Source organism: Heptranchias perlo, chromosome 3 (genome assembly GCF_035084215.1).
Source record: "Heptranchias perlo isolate sHepPer1 chromosome 3, sHepPer1.hap1, whole genome shotgun sequence".
Classification (NCBI taxonomy): Eukaryota; Metazoa; Chordata; class Chondrichthyes; order Hexanchiformes; family Hexanchidae; genus Heptranchias; species Heptranchias perlo.
In genome coordinates, this window is record NC_090327.1 from 68,605,978 (window position 1) to 68,626,022 (window position 20,045).

General features: G+C 41.3%; 1 protein-coding gene across 1 annotated transcript in view; it reads right to left on the reverse strand.

Annotated features, from left to right (window-relative positions):
* nsmaf (neutral sphingomyelinase (N-SMase) activation associated factor) overlaps positions 1–20,045 on the reverse strand; it is a 100,694-nt gene that overhangs the window by 72,504 nt on the left and 8,145 nt on the right. Inside the window, exons 2-7 of the mRNA XM_067980109.1 lie at positions 15,258–15,347; positions 12,816–12,894; positions 9,872–9,939; positions 9,735–9,771; positions 7,459–7,509; positions 612–683 (exon numbers count right to left, since the gene is read on the reverse strand). Coding sequence (XP_067836210.1) covers positions 612–683; positions 7,459–7,509; positions 9,735–9,771; positions 9,872–9,939; positions 12,816–12,894; positions 15,258–15,347 — 397 coding nt within the window. The remainder of the gene's footprint in view (positions 1–611; positions 684–7,458; positions 7,510–9,734; positions 9,772–9,871; positions 9,940–12,815; positions 12,895–15,257; positions 15,348–20,045) is intronic.

A 20,045-nucleotide genomic window follows, 5' to 3' on the forward strand; every position in this document is an offset into this window, starting at 1 on the left:
CGTTGCTGCTTCTTCCAATCATTATGTTTCAGGGCTCTCATTTGAACCTCATGGGCAGTAAGGGCCATGGTGTTAAAGAGCACTTTTATGTTGTCATCCCATTTTGTTTTGGGTCTGCCTCATGGCCTTTCTCATATTGGTGGTGAATGCTCTGGTAGGGTCAGATGGTGCATGGGGAGTCCATACAAGAGGAGCTTGTAATGACCAACCAACCAGGGCAATGGTGGTTAATCAGTTTGTGTAAAATCTCATTTAAGATTTTGCCCTGAGGCTTAACCTTTAGTAGTGTGTGATCTAGAATCAAATCCATCGATTTGCCTATTCATTACTTTGGTGCGTACCCAGGTTTCTGAGCCATGTTTGAACATGGATAGCACAAATACGTTGTAGAGCTGTACTTGGAGATTGTGACTTATGTTTGATCTCCATATGTGGGATAAAGAGTTTGTTACAGAGCTCACAAGTGCAATGTGCCTACAGTGGTGAGGAAAACATTCCCCATTGTAGAAAATCACATACGCATGATGAAGTATGTATGGTGAAAGAAATAATATTTTACAAGGAATCACAGAAATGACTTGTAAAAGTACTTTCACTTCATAACATTTTACCTGAAGTAAACTTTGCACAACATCTTCTGCTTTTGAAGTGTCCTCTATCCTGAAAACGTAGTCCTTTGGGCCCTAGTTAAGCAGTAGATGAAATTACTTAAATTACCCAAATTACTTTGAATCAGTTTATTTTTAAATCTCTCCTGTACAGTTCACTATAACTGTACCAAAAATAAATACTGAACTTGTCAATGATACATGAACTAAATTTTACAATACAGGGAAAATGTAATCACTTTAAAATAAGAGAGATTCTATTTGATGTAATTTTAGATAGTCAGAGTAAATTCAATTTAAAAATAAATGGCTTCAGCCAGCTAGATCTTTGGGAGGTCAATGTGAGGACCCCATTGTTTGAATCAGTTTATTTTTAAATCTCTCCTGTACAGTTCACTATAACCGTACCAAAAATAAATATTGAACTTGTCATACATGTAAATGGACATATATAATTAGACCAAGACATCGTATTCAATGAGAAATGTCTGCTCTGAAAGGTTTTCCTCCACTTGTTTCAAAGCTTATTAGGCTATACAAAATACTGTGCCTTTATAAGAATTCATTATAGGGCATAACTCCATCCAAACACTAAAGCCTCACCTCACAATGCACAAGAACTGCTGTTTTCTTCAAAGAAATAGTTTTAAAATGAAAACATCAAGGCATAAAACACAACCCTGGCTGCAAAGCTTTAGTTCTGGCAAAGGCAACCAAATTCCTCGGGCAAACTAAAATTTGCATTGTTCACAAACATCTCATTTTGAAGATCTATCAAGAAACAAACTTGCTATATTTAGAAGTCTTGCTGCCTATCAGACTAAGGATACCATTCTAGAATGGATACATTGACCCCTTGTGGACTCATTTTAATTTTTAATATCTTGCAGTTTCTTTTGGCTTCTGTGGATTACTTAAACTGTTATAAAACCTGGCCAAGCAGTTTAAGGTTGTGTGTACTGGTCTGACAGTATTATTGCCTATCTTTGAGAAGGAACAGGATAACACAGTGGGCATCCCATATAGTCTTCAAGAGAAACATAGAAACACAGAAAATAAGAGCAGGAGTAGGCCATTCGGCCCTTCGAGCATGCTCCACCATTCAATAAGATCATGGCTGATCCTCTATCTCAATACCATATTCCTGCTCTCTCCCCATACCCCTTGATGCCTTCTGTGTCTAGAAATCTATCTAGCTCCTTCTTAAACATATTCAGTGACTTGGCCTCCACAGCCTTCTGTGGTAGAGAATTCAACAGGTTCACCACCCTCTGAGTTAACAAATTTCTCCTCATCTCAGTCCTAATCGTCCTACCCCGTATCCTAAGACTGTGAGCCCTCGTTCTAGACCTCCCCAAGGGAAAAATCCTCTCTGCATCCAGTCTGTCTAGCCCTGTCAGAATTTTATACGTTTCAATGAGATCCCCTCTCATTCTTCTAAACTCGAGTGAATACAGGCCGAGTCGACCCTATCTTTCCTCATACAACAGTCCTGCCATCCCAGGAATCAGTCTGGTGAACCCTCGCTGCACTCACTCTATGGCAAGTATATCCTTTCTTAGGTAAGGAGACCAAAACTGCACACAATACTCCAGGTGTGGTCTCACCAAGGCCCTGTATAACTGCAGTAAGACATCCTTGCTCAAGTACTCAAATCCTCTTGCAATGAAGGCCAACATACCATTTGCCTTCCAAACTGCTGGCTGCACCTGCATGTTTGCTTTCAGTGATTGGTGTACAAGGACACCCAGGTCCCTTTGTACATCAACATTTCCCAATCTATCACCATTTAAATAATACTCTGCCTTTCTGTTTTTCCTTCCGAAGTGGATAACTTCACATTTATCCACATTATACTGCATCTGCCATGTATTTTCCCATTCACTCAACTTGTCTTTTTTTTATTCGTTCATGGGATGTGGGCGTCGCTGGCGGGGCCAGCATTTATTGCCCATCCCTAATTGCCCTCGAGAAGGTGGTGGTGAGCCGCCTTCTTGAACCGCTGCAGTCTGTGTGGTGAAGGTTCTCCCACAGTGCTGTTCGGAAGGGAGTTCCAGGATTTTGACCCAGCAACGATGAAGGAACGGTGATATATTTCCAAGTCGGGATGGTACGTGACTTGGAGGGGAACGTGCAGGTGGTGTTGTTCCCACGTGCCTGCTGCCCTTGTCCTTCTAAGTGGTAGAGGTCGCAGGTTTGGGAGGTCTAATCTTGTCTAAATCTCCTTGAAGCCTCTTTGCATCCTCCTCATAAGCCCACCTAGTTTTGTGTCGTCAGCAAACTTGGAGATATTACATTTGGTTCCCTCATCCAAATCACTGATTTATATAGTGAATAGCTGGGGCCCAAGGACTGATCCCTGTGACCCCACTAGTCACCGCGTGCCACCCCGAAAAAGACACATTCATTTGTACTCTCTGTTTCCTGTCTGTTAACCAATTTTCAATCCATGCCAGTATATTACCCCCAATCCCATGTGCTTTAATTTTGCACACTAATCTCTTACGTGTGACTTTATCAAAGGCGTTCTGGAAATCCAAATACAACACATCCACTGGTTCTCCCTTATCTATTCTACCAGCCACATCCTCAAAAAACTCCAGTAGGTTTGTCAAACATGATTTCCCTTTCATAAATCCATGTCGACTTTGTCTAATCCTGTTGATATTGTCTAAGTGTCCTGTTATCAAATCCTTTATAATACACTTTAGCATTTTCCCGACGACTGATGTTAGGCTAACGGGTCTGTAGTTCCCTGTTTACTCTCTCCCTCCTTTTTTAAATAGTGGGGTTACATTTGCCACCCTCCAATCTGCAGGAACTATTCCATAATCTATAGAATTTTGGAAGATGACAACCAATGCATCCAAATATTTCCATGGCTACCTCTTTTAGTACTCTGGGATGCAGATTATCAGACCCTGGGGATTTATCGACCTTCAGTCCCATTAATTTCTCCAGCACTATTTTTTTTTTAAACTGATACTAATTTCCTTTAATTCCTCCTTCTCACTAGACCCTTGGTTCCTTAGCATGTCTGGGAAGTTATTTGTGTCCTCTTGTGTGAAGACAGAACCAAAGTATTTGTTTGATTGCTCTGCCTTTCCCTGTTCCCCATTATAAATTCTCTCATTTCTGACTGTAAGGGACCTACATTTGTCTTCAGTTATCTTTTTCTTTTTACATATTTGTAGAAGCTTTTACAGTCCACTTTTATGTTCCTTGCAAGTTTACTTTCATACTCTGATTAAGAGGGGAAAAATAATCACTTGGTCCTTTTTTGCTGAATTCTAAACTGTTCCCAATTATCAGGCTTGCTACTTTTTCTGGCAACTTTATATAACTCCTCTTTGGATCTAATACTATCCTTAATTTCTTTTGTTAGCCATGGTTGGGCCGCTTTTCCTTTTGTGTTTTTGTGCCAGAAAGGAATATATAACTGTTGCAATTCATGCATTCGTTCCTTAAATGTTAGCCATTGCCTATCCACCATCATGCCTTTTAATGAAGCTCCCCAATCTATCATAGCCAACTCATACCGTTGTAGTTTCCTTTGTTTAGATTTAGGACCCTAGTTTCGGATTGGACTACTTCACTTTCCATCTTAATGAGGAATTCTATCATGTTATGGTCACTCTTCCCTAAAGGATCCTGCACAACAAGATTATTAATTAACCCCTTCTTGTTACTCAATACCCAATCTAGGATAGCCTGCTCCCTAGATGGCTCCTCAACCATCTCGTACAGACTCCAGGAATTCATCCTCCACAATATTATTGCTAATTTGGTTTGGCCAGTCTATATGTAGATTAAAGTCACCCATGATTACTGTAGTACCCTTGTTACACGCATCTCTAATTTCCTGTTTGATGCCATCTCCTACATTACCACTACTGTTTGGAGGCCTATAGACAACTCCCACCAATGTTTTCTGCCCCTTGGTGCTTCTTAACTCCACCCAGACTGATTCTACATCTTGATTTTCTGAGCCAAAATCCTCTCTCACTATTGCTCTGATTTCATCCTTTACTAACAACGCCATCCCACCTCCTTTTCCTTCTTGCCCGTCCTTCCTAAATATCAAATACCCTTGGATTTTCAGCTCTCAGCCTTGGTCATCCTGCAGCCATGTCTCCGTAATCACAATTATATCGTATCCGTTTACATCTATTTGCGCTGTTAATTCATCTACCTCATTACGAATGCTTCGTGCATTCAGATACAGTGCCTTTAGATCTGTCTTTTTAACATTTTTTTGTACTATGGCCCGATTTGTCTTATTACTATTTTTTCTTACCCAGTCCCTATTTGTTAGTACACTCTTTTGTTTGTTCGCTCTGTCCCTTCCTGACACAATCTGGTTATCCTTACCCCAATCACTTTCCTGCACTGCTTCCTTGTCTTTTCTCTTTAGCATTCTAGATTTCTCTCCACCGGGACCCTCTCCCCTTATTTAGTTTAAAGCCCTATCTACCTCCCTAGTTATTCCGTTCGCTAGAACTCTAGTCCCAGCATGGTTCAGGTGTAATCCGTCCCAGCAGAACAGCTCTCTCTTCCCCAGTATTGGTGCCAGTGCCCCACTTCTCCCACACCAATCTTTGAGCTACGCATTCATCTCCCTGATCCTATTGACCCTATGCCAATTTGCTTGTGGCTCAGGTAATAATCCAGAGATTATTACCTTTGTGTTCAGCTTTTTAATTTAGTCCCTAGCTACTCAAACTCTCTCAGCAGAGCCTTTTTCTTAGTCTTACCTATGTCGTTGGTACCTACATGGACCACGATAACTGGATCCTCCCCCTTCCACTCCAAGTTCTTCTCCAGCCCGAAGGAGATGTACTTAACCCTGGCACTGGGCAGGCAACATAGCCTTCGGGACTCATGCACCTGGCTGCAGAGAACAGTGTCTATCCTCTATCACCTACTACAACCACCTTCCTTTTTACTCCCCCCACTTGAACGGCTTCCTGTACCACGGTGTCGTGGTCAGTTTGCTCGTCCTCCCCGCAGTCCCTGCACTTGTCCACAAGGGTTGCAAGAACCTCGAATCAATGAGCAATATACTGTGATTAGGGATTAATTTTATAACCTGGCATGGTGGCTCAAGCAAAAATGTTGTAAAGACAGAAAAAGTGTTGGGAAAAGCTTGGACAGCAGTGTTTTATCTAATTTCTGCCTATGACTGATATCCTTTTCCCCCCCCTCAAAAACACGTTCCAATCTGCAAAATTAGACCTGGCACCTAAGTCTAAAGAATGCATCTAGAATAGAAAAATATATATTATTTTTGTAATTGAGCAATGGAGGCAAACTACCTCCATTGCATTTTTAGAAATGTATTATAGCATAATTTATGTGAACACGAACACATTCAAAAATTATGCAAATTATACTTGTACAAAAAGAAAATGATAGGCATAAAAAAGACAAAACAGCAGGTGTGTGGTGTCTCGCTGCAAACGCCCCTGTACGCATTCATATACCACATAGAAAATGTAGTCTATAATACTTACATTTTTGCATAATTGAGCTCAATTCTAGGACACATCTGACCCTCGTCCCCCAGAACAAAAAGTTACAAATAACTTGCCTTACACAAAACATCGCTGACCTCACATTGTAAAGGAATTGAGCATCATTTAAAATTCACACAACAGGGATTTGTATATTTGTGAATTTATCTAATTTTACCACAAACATTTAAAAAAATGACATCTGAAACTTTAAATAAATCCATTTTTTAAAAAATTATTAGCTTTTTATATTAGGAAAGCTATAAGTATCCCTACTGTCTGCTAAAAAGCCTTGTGTGCTACATATGCTACAAAAACTTATCAGCTGAAATATTTGTTTTCTTTATCAACTAAAAGCAAATCACTTCTACTCTTGGTCCACCTTATATGCAATTACAGTTTAAAAAGGGAGGCAAACCAGACCGGAATTTGCCTGTTGTAGTGCTCCCAATCTGCTTTATCCTGCAATAACAAATTCCTGACGTGACCTAAATGTTAAGATGGGTTAAAATGCTTGAAGAGAAACACAAAAATAAAACAGACTCTGTAGTCCACTCCAACATGCAAACCTTAACACAAGACTTTTCAGTCTGAACAGGCATAGTCTGGATAGTTCAAAGGGCAAGGTATGCAATGACATCAATATCACATCTGATATTACTTGTACAAATATAAATACATTGCAAAGGCTTATACATTGCAATTTTTCACAGGCAGACCATCCAGAATAGTTAGATAATTGTGTTGTAACACATAACTGAAATCTTGCCAAAAGCAGCAACACTAGCTCAAGTAAACAGATAAAAACGTGACAAAAATACTTGAGTAATACTCTGAACAAAAGCATCACTAAATGATTTTGAAAAAATAAATAAATTAAAACAAACAAAAAAGGGCTTTTGAATGGGCAAGTAGAATTTAATCTATTCACCCATCCTCACCTTCATATAGGTGAGGTGGATCTACAGTAATAAGGCCACTTGAGACACTTACAAAACAAACTGGGGCCAATGCAATTTCGCCTAATGCAGGAGGTGCCTGGCACAGGTCTACAAATACCACATCTTCAAAGGTCACAATCTGATAAATTTAATTTTAAAGGAGTTACAATGAACTTCTGATCAGATCACACTGATCTATACTTCAAGAGATCGGTACAAGCAAAGAATACATCAAACACAGTGAGGGCTTGCTGCAGGCATTATACATATTTTAATGCAAGTTAAAATCATTCTGTTCTTTTATAGGATTAAGTTTAGTGCACACATACACAGAGTTCAACAGTTCACTAACAAAGTTTAATAACTAAGGAAAATAAGGGAGACCCATCAACCTACTCTTTCAATTTTATATGGAGCCACTAGACTTTGTTCTTTGATTAAGCAGATCTAAAAGAGAAAACAAAACACAATTACTGCCACTGCAAAATACAACAGTTCAAGTCCCAAATTTGCAGTCTTCAACTGCAACTTCAAGAGTAAAGTCGAGTTTAGTTGGTAGTCAGTGCAATTCTGACACATACAATATAATGCAGCCAATTTGTTTATAATTATTGTGCTGGAGTAACTTAAGGGCAAGATTTCCCTTGCAGCCTTTATGTTTCCTCCACTTTCCCAAAATTGTCACTGAAATATGCATCATCCACACTCAAAATGGCAGGCAAGTGGACCTGTTCTCAGGTTTCCACCAATGCCATTCTGAAACTGTCCAATTTCTTTGCCTCCATCTTGTGCCATGTCATGCTGACACAGCTGAAACTGAAAACTCAGCATGAACATAGACATGAACTCACACTCTTAACTATTCCACGGCACATGGATGTGCTGATGTGTGCCCTCTAATAATGTAAAGTGATAAAAAAAATGGAAAGCCTTAGAAACAAATACTGCTAATTTTTCCAGGATTATTGCTCCATTGGTTTTAAAGTTTTCCTTTGTTGTAATCAATACATAGTCCCTATGTTAAAAATATGTTCTGGCAAGAATACAAGAAAATTTACAGAAATCAGACCATTAAAATTTAGTATGAAACCAATGCCATATTCCTCAAAAAGATTATTCAGAAACATTTACATTTTGAAGAGAAGAGTGAAAATTATTCACCTCCAAACACTAACTAGGATTTGTAGCATTTCTACAGGACAGCAGTTGTTTGGAGAAGTTTTAATGATTCCAGTGCATGTAATGAATTTATGTTATTGCCCTTAAATATAGATGCCTTTTTTAAAAATGATAAAAGTAAATTAATTTGGGCTTTACATTATTAAATTTTGAGCCATTGTACCCACATAGCACAAATAACAGAATTTAACTTCAGCTGAAGAAGACATTTTCTTGCAATAATGTCCAGGTGTTAATGGAGATGCTTCCATACACAGTGAATGCTTCTGAGATTCAATCTTCAAAAGGATTACTTAAATTCCATTTTGTACGTTGGAGAGCACCCTGGAGGGGATGGGATTTGTTACAGGTAACACCGAATTCATGACATCAATTTTGTGCACTGTTTCAGAAATGGTTAGAATAAATCTAATTTCAAGGAAACAGATGAAATCTATTTCAGTAGGTTAACCTTCTGTAATGCTAATTACACACCAATGCACAATATCCATGCATTCTAAATATCCTTCCCCAATGGAAGCTGGAGCAGTGAATTGCAGAGGCAGGTCCTGACTGGAGGAGAACAGCGTGCCAGGCAACAGAATTGGCAGAGCTAACTGTCTGTTTTATAATCCAACGGATCAGCTATTTCTGCTGGTGGGCAGCTCAGAGTCATTTTTAAATTTTATATCCTTGCAAAAAAATCCAGCCAATACAACCCCTTCTACTGATTTTAGTTCAAAATAAAATCTCCCTGGGTAAGAATTTAGTGAATATGTTTTAAAGGCAACTTTATTTGGGGCAGGAACTTCATTTTGTTGAAGGGGAGAGTTTATTTCATCTGTTCCAGGATGGATTAAGAGGGGTTATATGTTACAGGTGGGATATACTTCAAGCCACCATCTGTTTTATTTCCTAGCAAAAGATCAGCTGTTTCTGGAGGCAAACACTTTTTATTAACCTCACTCAATGTGGTTCAATGCTGCAAATGGGAGAGAGGCTTGAGGCAAATCTTGGCCAGCCCACAAAACAAACCCTAAAAATGCCTTACAGAAGGCTGCTGAGGCTAGATACGTCAGCACCCCTGCTCCTACAGTCCATGGAAAGCAGCAACCCAGAGTCTCTCAGACTACTCTCTCCCAGTATAGCAAATAGCCTTTTCCCATTAAGCACCCGATGTTGCAGCCTCTAACCTACTTGCCAGATTCCAGTGTTGCTACCTTTCCCTGGCCTTGGTTGCAAAGGCAAACGAGAGAGAGCGAGAGATTGAAAACAGTAAGAAGAGGGACAAGAAAAAGAGCAGGGAAAGAGAGAGAGATAAAAAGAGAAACAAAAGTGGAGGAAGGAGGCACTAAGCAAGCAATACAGCACGAGAACCAGCAAGTGATAGACTGAGTGATAGGGAAAGTGTGAGCATGAGAAACAGTGGCTGCATGTGAGAGAGCAAGCAAGAGAAAGAGTGAGCATGAGAGACAGAGTGCATGCAAGAGAAATAAAGATGGAGAGGTCCTTACCTGGCGGCACGTGATGCAGAATCCACAAATTTGGTTTCTGGAAAAGAATATTTTATTGCAAATAAACATGAATTCACCACTGGCTACTGTACCTCAAATGAAATTGAAAATGTGTATATAGATAAGTCTAAACTCACTCTTCAAAAGGATTACTACTGTTCTTATCTTCTTTCTCTTCAATTCTGCTGCAGTCTCTGAAAGGGAACTGCAAATTTTCAAAGGTCAGTGTACATTAACAATTCCAATCTCTATACGCAAGGACCAGAGTTCAAACACAGCAAATTATTATTCAAGAAATGTAAAGACTTTATACACAGACTGCTAATGGCAGACTTCACAGTGGAAAGATTCCCATCTTAGTTCAAAATTGTACACGTATAAAATTATTTTACATATCGGGTACTAAAGAGCGGAGCCTTGTAGTAATGCTATCCGAGAATGGATTGTAAAGCAGTGGTTTTTGAACTGAAATTTGCATATTCTTGAGTCAACAAGATGTTCCCAAAGGACTCATGAGGTCATAATGTGAAACCTAGATTTCTGTTAATGCATCTACAATTCCAACAGATCGGCATCCAAGCACAATGTTTCTGTTGTCGATATTAATAAAAGTCCGCACTAACAGCACTGTATTATTGGCTCGTTGAAGGTGACTTTTGGAAATTTTAGCAAAAGGGATCTGTGGGAAAATACCAATATTTGCAGGGAGTCTCCCATGAAAAACAACTCTTATAAAGAGGTATTTTATACTCCATTTTGTATTACAACAAAATATAAATTTAGATGGAAACTTCTGATCATTGCCATGTTTTGTACCTATTTCTGCTAAAAAAAAAATGGAGCAGTTGAGAAGTAAGGAATTTCATAGCACATCTTTTGCATTACCTGCCTACAGCTGCAGCACCTATTTCAATGACACCAACCCATCAAAAAAGTTAAACTATTACAGTCAGTCCAAATTTTACTTTTAAATGAAACGATCACATTTTATATGTGGCAATGCCAACCCTGGCCAAAAACAAAGAAAACATAGCACAACTTCGAGTGCACAAGGGTCCAAAAGCATCATCCATCAAAACAAACACTTTCTCAAATCAATCTGCTTTTCTGCTTGTGCAACTGTGATCAATTATTTTCTCCTTTTCCCTCGTGTCCTCTCATGCTTGTGTGTCTCTCTTTCTCTCCTTCCTTTCTGTACTTTTGAATGGGAGCTGGTGGGGTGGAGTAGCATGGCAGGGAAGGGCGCTGCCAAAAGCTGCTGGTGGTGGCCGGCAGAGTGACCTAGGGCACCAGGCACATTTTCTGGTGGTGGGTGCAGGTTGGGGCAAGGGTCTAATCTGGCCAGGGACAAAGCTCTGACTCTGGGGCCAGAAGACGATCGTACCCAGGAAAAAAATGTAATATGAAGGGAGTGGCGCCTTGGAAAATAGCACCACCTATATTGGAGATGCAAATCATGAGCTGGAAGGTCTGAAAGGTAAATATAATAAGTATATGGCAAATTTAAACCCTACCAGCTTACACCGAATAGCCAGTTGTGAGGAATAAGTATGCGGTAGATGAAAAACATTTCAAATTTTTTTTTCGTTTATGGGATGTAGGCGTCTCCGGCAAGGCCAGCATTTATTGCCCATCCTTAATTGCCCTTGAGAAGGTGGTGATGAGCCGCCTTCTTGAACCGCTGCAATCCGTGTGGTGAAGGTTCTCCCACGACGCTGTTAGGTAGGGAGTTCCAGGATTTTGACCCAGCGACGTTGAAGGAACGGTGATATATTTCCAGGGCGGGATGGTGTGTGACTTGGAGGGGAACATGCAGGTGGTGTTGTTCCCATGTGTCTGCTACCCTTGTCCTTCTAGGTGGTAGAGGTTGCGGGTTTGGGAGGTGCTGTCGAAGAGGCCTTGGTGAATTGCTGCAGTGCATCCTGTGGATGGTACACACTGCAGCCACTGTGCGCCGGTGGTGAAGGGAGTGAATGTTTAGGGTGATGGATGGGGTTCCAATCAAGCAGGCTGCTTTGTCCTGGATGGTGTCGAGCTTCTTGAGTGTTGTTGGAGCTGCACTCATCCAGGCAAGTGGAGAGTATTCCATCACGCTCCTGCCTTGTGCCTTGTAGATGGTGGAAAGGCTTTGGGGAGTCAGGAGGTGACTCACTCGCTGCAGAATACCCAGCCTCTGACCTGCTCTTGTAGCCACAGTATTTATGTGGCTGGTCCAGTTAAATTTCTGGTCAATGGTGACCCCAGGATGTTGATGGTAGGGGATTCAGCGATGGTAATGCCGCTGAATGTAAAGGGGAGGTGATTAGACCCTCTCTTAATGGAGATGGTCACTGCCTGGCACTTGTCTGGCACGAATGTTACTTGCCAGTTATCAGCCCAAGACTGGATGTTGTCCAGGTCATGCTGCATGCAGGCACGGACTGCTTCATTATCTGAGGGGTAACGAATGGAACTGAACACTGAGCAATCGTCAGAGAACATCCCCATTTCTGACCTTATGATGGAGGGAAGGTCATTGATGAAGCAACTGAAGATGGTTGGGCCTTGGACACTGCCCTGAGGAACTCCTGCAGCAATGCCCTGGGGCTGAGATGATTGGTCTCCAATAACCACTACCATCTTCCTTTGTGCTAGGTAATGATTCCAGCCACTGGAGAGTTTTCCCCCTGATTCCCATTCACTTCAATTTTACTAGGGCTCCTTGGTACCACACTCGGTCAAATGCTGCCTTGATGTCAAGGGCAGTCACTCTCACTTCACCTCTGGAAGTCAGCTCTTTTGTTCATCTTTGCGCCAAGGCTGTAATGAGGTCTGGAGCAGAGTGGTCCTGGCAGAACCCAAACTGAGCATCGGTTAGCAGGTTATTGGTAGGTGCCGCTTGATAGCACTGTCGACGACACCTTCCATCGCTTTGCTGTTGATTGAGAGTAGACTGATGGGGCAGTAATTGGCCGGATTGGATTTGTCCTGCTTTTTGTGGACAGGACATACCTAGGCAATTTTCCACATTGGAGATACATAAATATATACTAATACACATCAGGTACTGTCAACATGCAAAACAGTTCTTACTGTCTGTACCTTTAAAATAGGTTCTGCTATTTGATCTGGTTCAAAGATCAGTGATTTAGAACATATCTTCAGGGAACCTTTAATTGTTCTGCAACAAACAAAGGCATTTATAAGTGTTGGTGTCATATAAACATATCATGATAGATAACTATTACAGTGAAAACAGGCCCACGCATCTCTTTTTCTGCCCCACAGCAACTAGTCAGTCAGAACCAGAGCAGAAAGTGTTGAAAAAATAAATAAAACTTTCGCCCATCGATACACAGATGTAAGCTAATGAAACAAAAGAACATAATTGAAACAGGCAAGGAGAAAGAAACAAACAGCAGTGCTGTCAAGTGTGTTGTAGACTTTTTTTTTTAAATATTAAAACCTAAGTCCCAGGAACTTACTCACTATAGTTTTTAACACAACCCAAAGTTGAACAGATTCAGTTTCTTATCAACTGTAAAAAGAATAAACATCAAGTATGAAAAACATTTGATGGGGGCACACAGTTCTTTTTCATCAGAAATTTCTTTAAGCAAACAAGTAGAAAGATTTCTCTGGACGTCTCAGCTTTTTATGTTGATCGTACACCACAAAAAGATTAAATATAAAGGTTGAAAAACATTAGTTGACATTTTTTAAAATAAATCAGAATGACTGAAAACATGCCATTAGTGCTGGTAGCCTCCCTCCACGCCACCCGACCCCCACCACCACCATGTCCCACGTAAGAGGTTAGTGTGCAAAATTAAAGCACATGGGATTGGGGGTAATATACTGGTATGGATTGAGAATTGATTAACAGACAGGAAACAGAGAGTAGGAATAAATGGGTCTTTTTCGGGGTGGCAGGCAGTGACTAGTGGGGTACCACAGGGATCAGTGCTTGGGCCCCAGCTATTCACACTATATATCAATGATTTGGATGAGGGAACCAAATCTAATATTTGCAAGTGTGCTGACAACACAAAACTAGGTGGGACTGTGAGTTGTGAGGAGGATGCAAAGAGACTTCAAGGCGATTTAGACAAATTGTCTGAGTGGGCAAATATATGGCAGATGCAGTATAATGTGAATAAATGTGAAGTTATCCACTTTGGAAGGAAAAACAGAAAGGCAGAGTATTATTTAAACGGTGATAGATTGGGAAATGTTGATGTACAAAGGGACCTGGGTGTCCTTGTACACCAGTCACTGAAAGCAAATATGCAGGTGCAGCAAGCAGTTAGGAAGGCAAATGGTATGTTGGCCTTCATTGCAAGAGGATTTGAGTACCTGAGCAAGGATGTCTTACTGCAGTTACACAGGGCCTTGGTGAGACCACACCTGGAGTATTGTGTGCAGTTTTGGTCTCCTTACCTAAGAAAGGATATTCTTGTCATGGAGGGAGTGCAGCGAAGGTTCACCAGACTGATTCCTGGGATGGCAGGACTGTCGTACGTGGAGAGATTGGGTCGACTCGGCCTGTATTCACTCGAGTTTAGAAGAATGAGAGGGGATCTCATTGAAACATAAAATTCTGACCGGGCTAGACAGACTGGATGCAGAGAGGATGTTTCCCCTGGCTCGGGGGTCCAGAACGAGGGGTCACAGAATCAGGATACTGGGTAGGACATTTAGGACTGAGATGAGGAGAAATTTCTTCACTCAGAGGGTGGTGAACCTGTTGAATTCTCTACCACAGAAGGCTGTGGAGGCCAAGTCACTGAATATATTTAAGAAGGAGCTAGATAGATTTCTAGACACAGAAGGCATCAAGGGGTATGGGGAGAGAGTGGGAATATGGTATTGAGATAGAGGATCAGCCATGATCATATTGAATGGACGAGCAGGCTCGAAGGGCCGAATGGCCTACTCCTGCTCCTATTTTCTATGTTTCTATGTGAGTGTAGATAGTGACAGCATATTCATCCATAAAGGACATCACAACTGAGCCTACTCCTAGCCTCACCTGATGTTCATATATATCCATTTCCAGCAACAGTCACCAGATAGCAATCGGGAGTGGGACCCCATACTGAATCTTCTCTCTAGCCCAGAATGACAGAAGCCAATTGCAGCATCTCTGCTGTATTTTAAAAATGCATCATTTAATTATTTTTTAAAATGTCCAGAAGAACATGGGCCACGGTAAGTGTCCTTTAACTTCCTGGAGCAAGGACTAGAAATTCGAATCAGCTTCTAGCCTATGGCAAGCTTAAAAGTAAAGTAATTTTACAACTTGCGGGTCACCTCAGGGAAAATTATCCCCCAAATACATTGTGGTCTGTTTCTTTCTTACCCTAGAGATTAGCTGTTTTTCTATATCACAGCTATAATTCACACCACCTCACATTTGCCATGCAATAGGTTAGTTGAGACACGTTAGCAGTGCTGCTTGAGCACACCAGTAGTAAGAAGCAGGCATCAATTACCCAACACAATAATTTGAGTCAACATTTCCAGAATTCATATTTATAGTACCTTTTTTCTCCTTTGTTATTGGCAAATACATAATAAAACGTGTGATGGTCAAAATAATACTCTTCGAGGTCAAGCAGCAGCAGAGAAAACCTGTTTTGATATAAAAAATAAATATGAACCAGGGCACCAAAAAGAAATGATTTTCCATTTCCAAATACCAAAGCTATATATTTAGGTTATTGTTTAGTAAATATTAAGAGGAACAGCCATAAGATTTATGCACACTATATCTGTACACTCGGTCACAGCCGCTTTTAAAATCAAACACATTCAAAATAATGTATTCAAGAACCATGTACCCTTGACATTACAGAACTAAAATGCATGTCGCTCAGACATACATACATACACAACGAAGTATAAAATGAGGAAATTCTACCAACGAGCCAAGCATATATACAACATACAGCAATTTACTTCTGAAAACAAAGGAGTGCACTGAAACCAGTTTTTAAGAATGACTATTCAAAAGTCCTCTGAAAGTAAACATTGGCTTTGAATTTCCTGGAAAGTTTCAGCATAACAATGGCGTATGAGCGGAGTTGTGCCATTACACCCCGCAGAAATTCACACATGACTTATGCCAGTCTTACACTGAAACACTGATACATGCAAATTTCCTCAATCATTTCCCACGTTATATCCACTGAAACCCAACTTAGCTGATTAACATAGCTCCATCTCCATGCAAAAGGCCAGAGAACATGATTTTCCTGCATTTACGCCAATTCTGAACAGCGTAAATTTACACCCAATATTTTAGGTGCAGCAAGATCCTAAGTGACTATTTCTTGTGTTTTAAAGCGATTCCTTTGATTTCTCTTTAATGAGACCTACAAAGTATTTTTTTTATACCCGTGAATGTTTTTTTTTTAAATCGCATCAGAATCTGACACATAAATAAGAGAAAAACTACATTTTGTTAAAACATGCTGTGTTTAATGCGCATGAATGTTATGAAAATTATACCAAATCATCAATAAAATAAGGAGAGACTTAAAGAAGGAAAATGGTGTATGTTCCATGCATTCCTCGGGCCCCGATTGCTTACACTGATTTCCACTTGTTTTAGTTCGGTTTCTACATTCTGCCATGTGCTAATGAGATTCTCAGGAAATTTCGGTGCAAGTTGCTATTGGCAAGATCAGCGCAGAAATCAGCATAGATTTCTGCACAAGTCGGATTGAGGAAATTACAGCTCAACATTTCCTTCCAGACAGAAATTTGCCTCGTGGTTTATTATGCCATAAGCTTATGGAAGGACATCACCATTCCGGGCTGTGTAGTATCTGAGCCGTTAGTAATTTTAATATTTTACCAAGTCTAAATGTAACTGGATCAAAATAACGGGTCCAACCCTTTTCCTTTCCTGTGAACCTCTCTTTAACAAGAACCTTCCTTGTAATGATAAACTGAAGCTGCAATTAGATTAAATTGATCAATCTGTGTTAGGTCTTATTTTGAGCAATATCCACAAAATTGCAAGAACAGTTCTACAAACTTACAAAATTGTATACAAATATGTCGAGTCAAAATACAGAGCACTACACTAAAATTCAACACCATCTTCAGCTGCTTCATCATTGACCCTCCCTCCATCATAAGGTCAGAAGTGGGGATGTTCGCTGATGATTGCACAGTGTTCAGTTCCATTCGCAACCCCTCAAATAATGAAGCAGTCTGCGCCCACGTGCAGCAAGACCTGGACAACATCTAGGCTTGGACTGACAAGTGCCAGGCAATGATCATCTCCAACAAGAGATGGTCTAACCACCTCCCCTTGACTTCTGTGGCGAGTGACTCACCTCCTGACTCCCCAAAGCCTTTCCACCATCAACAAGGCACAAATCAGGAGTGTGATGGAATACTCTCCAATTGACTGGATGAGTGCAGCTCCAACAACACTCAAGAAGCTCGACACCATCCAGGACAAAGCAGCCTGCTTGATTGGCACCCCATCAACCACCTTAAACATTCACTCCCTCCACCACCGGCACACCGTGGCTGTAGTGTGTTCCATCTACAAGATGCACTGCAGCAACTTGCCAAGGCTTCTTCGGCAGCACCTCCCAAACCCGTGACCTCTACTTCCTAGAAAGGCAAGGGCAGCAGGAACGTGGGAACACCACCTGCACGTTCCCCTCCAAGTCACACACCATCCCAACTTGGAAATATTTCGCCATTCCTTCATCGTCGCTGGGTCAAAATCCTGGAACTCCCTTCCTAACAGCACTGTGGGAGAACCTTCACCACACGGACTGCAGCAGTTCAAGAAGGCGGCTCACCACCATCTTCTCTAGGGCAATTAGGGATGGGCAATAAATGCTGGCCTTGCCAGCGGTGCCCACATCCCATCAATGAATAAAAAAAACTAAAATTAGGACGAACTTTTCCAGTCAGAACAAGGGACTGCGGCAAACAAAAAAAATGGTTTCTAGCTTTCAGCAGAAATCACAATTTATAGCAGATATATTCAAATTGCCAGCTTGTGTCAAACAGTAATTCATTCCCATAGCTATGTTTCTGAAGATCAATATAAACAGTGCAATCTATGACTCGCAGTTAAATCTCTGAATCTATTGCTCACCTGTCTTTGTCCAAATAATTAGTAAACAGAGCCTCTCAGAGCTGTCACTAAGCATCCAACAGGATCTGGAACTTACTCGGCAAATATCTGGTAACTGCCAATCTTCCTCACAAACAGTAAACAGCAAAGATACTGCCAACATTACCATATCTTTAATATAAAAAGGTCACTACTAATAATACATAGGAAACTAGGGCATCCTCAGAGTCTTGCTTGCAGATAAAAAAGTAATTGGTTTGGTACTTAGGAACTTCTCCTGCATTTCTTCAACCAACCATCTGCCCCCAATCCTGGGTCCTAGGCCATGCTGCTTTGGGCCTATCCTCTCAGTCCATCTGTCCCTTTCTCTCTTCTATTTAATATTGATAGGAAGCTTGGACCTGGGTGGCTGTGATGACCAGATGTGTTGTTTTGGAGCACAGGTGTGCTCTTCATTGGCATACGACCAAGAGTGTTGGGGTGGGCTGGGCTGGGCTGGGATCTAACTTTGTGTACCCACTCAATCATGAGCAGGTAGCTAGGCTGGTAGTTGATCTGTCTTGCAGTTTGTCTTCCACTTTCTCTCTCTGTACAGCTTGGATGCTTTCTTATTTTCTCTGTACCGCTCTGATTCCATCTGACTCTTCTTAATCATTCTTTTTCTCACTGTTTCTGTGACACTCATTCCTTCGATTCGATCTCCTGTATGCATTCCACTTTTTCTGTGCACCTCTCACAAATGTTACTTTACTGATTTACTCAATTTACATCTTTTACCTTTTTTAAAAAATCCCACAGAAAAATGGGAGTCAACATGATTACTGGAACAGAGTGGAGAAGTCACGGGCTAGGCACAGAAAGGAGAAACCAACATGTGTAGTGAGAGAACTCAAAGGACTTGGATCGGCAGGAAGTTGACAAGAAGACAATATAGAAGAAAGAATCTTACTGATAAAAAGAAAAATAGGATCTACCTGGGAAGTAGCAGGGATGCTGGGGTGCGAGGGCTGGGAGAGATTGGGGTCAGTGGCATTAGGCTAGGAGGAATGAGGGTGGGGCTTTGTAGCTGGGTAAAAGTCAGTGAAACTCAAAATATAAGCAAGGACAAGAAATCTGCCATAATGGAGTTTAAAATCTATACATTTGGTTTCAAGGCACCACATACAGATCTGCCAATTTTATATTCTTGCACTAAAATACTGGCAGTGGTCCTTCAAATTCAAAGAAGACTATCCTTGTTGGAATTCTTTATCTTATGTTACAACACTGGACACTGCTGTAGGTAAGATCCACCTGTTCACTGACCCCCTTCGCTCTAAAGCCCCTATGCTGGACGGTGATATTGTACCTGGTCAATGATCAGCCTTCCACTCCACCCCCACTCCAACTCCAACTCCAACTCCAACTCCAACTCCAACTCCAACTCCAACTCCAACTCCAACTCCAACTCCAACTCCAACTCCAACTCCAACTCCAACTCCAACTCCAACCCCACCCCCCCATGGCTGTTATTTGTCTGTCTTCTACCTTCTCACCTTCCAAAAGGGAGCAAGGCTACTGCTGGCATTACTCTAGTCTAGTTTGCAATCAAAATGGGGGCACTTTTGACTGAATGAGGAAAAATTAATTTTTAGTACTGTCTGAGAATATGGGAGGCAAGTCTGGGTAGGCACTTAAGGCCTTAGGCTGGAAGGGAGTGAGGAGGCAGGGAGACCCAGTGGGAATGTGTAAGTCAGCATAAGGATACAGCAACATTTCAACAGGGGAGGCATTACATCTTCTCCAGGACTGGGTGAGAAACTGCACTTCATCAGACTGGCCCTACATGAGGCCAGGGAATGCAGCATTGAAACTTGGAATACTTTAACAGCAGCCAGCATGAGACAGTACAGGTTGGGGAAAGAAGCAGAGGCCTCGCATGGAGCAATCGGGCAAGGTGTATAGAGATTTTAATGTGACCAAGGCCGGTGATAGTGGGTATCTCAGGCTCATGTTACTGCTCAACCGTAGCACTTAGATTGGTGAGGATGCCTGAGCCAGTGCAAAGCCGAAGCACTCAGGATGCCTGGGATAGTGACACTGTAGGCCAGAAGGGTCACCCGTGGCTCTAGGCAGGTTGGGCAAGACATCGTAGTCTGGAAAAAGTAAGACAAAAGAACAGCTATAACTGTGGGACTAATTGGATAACTCTTTTAAAGAGCTGGCATGGGCACGATGGGCTG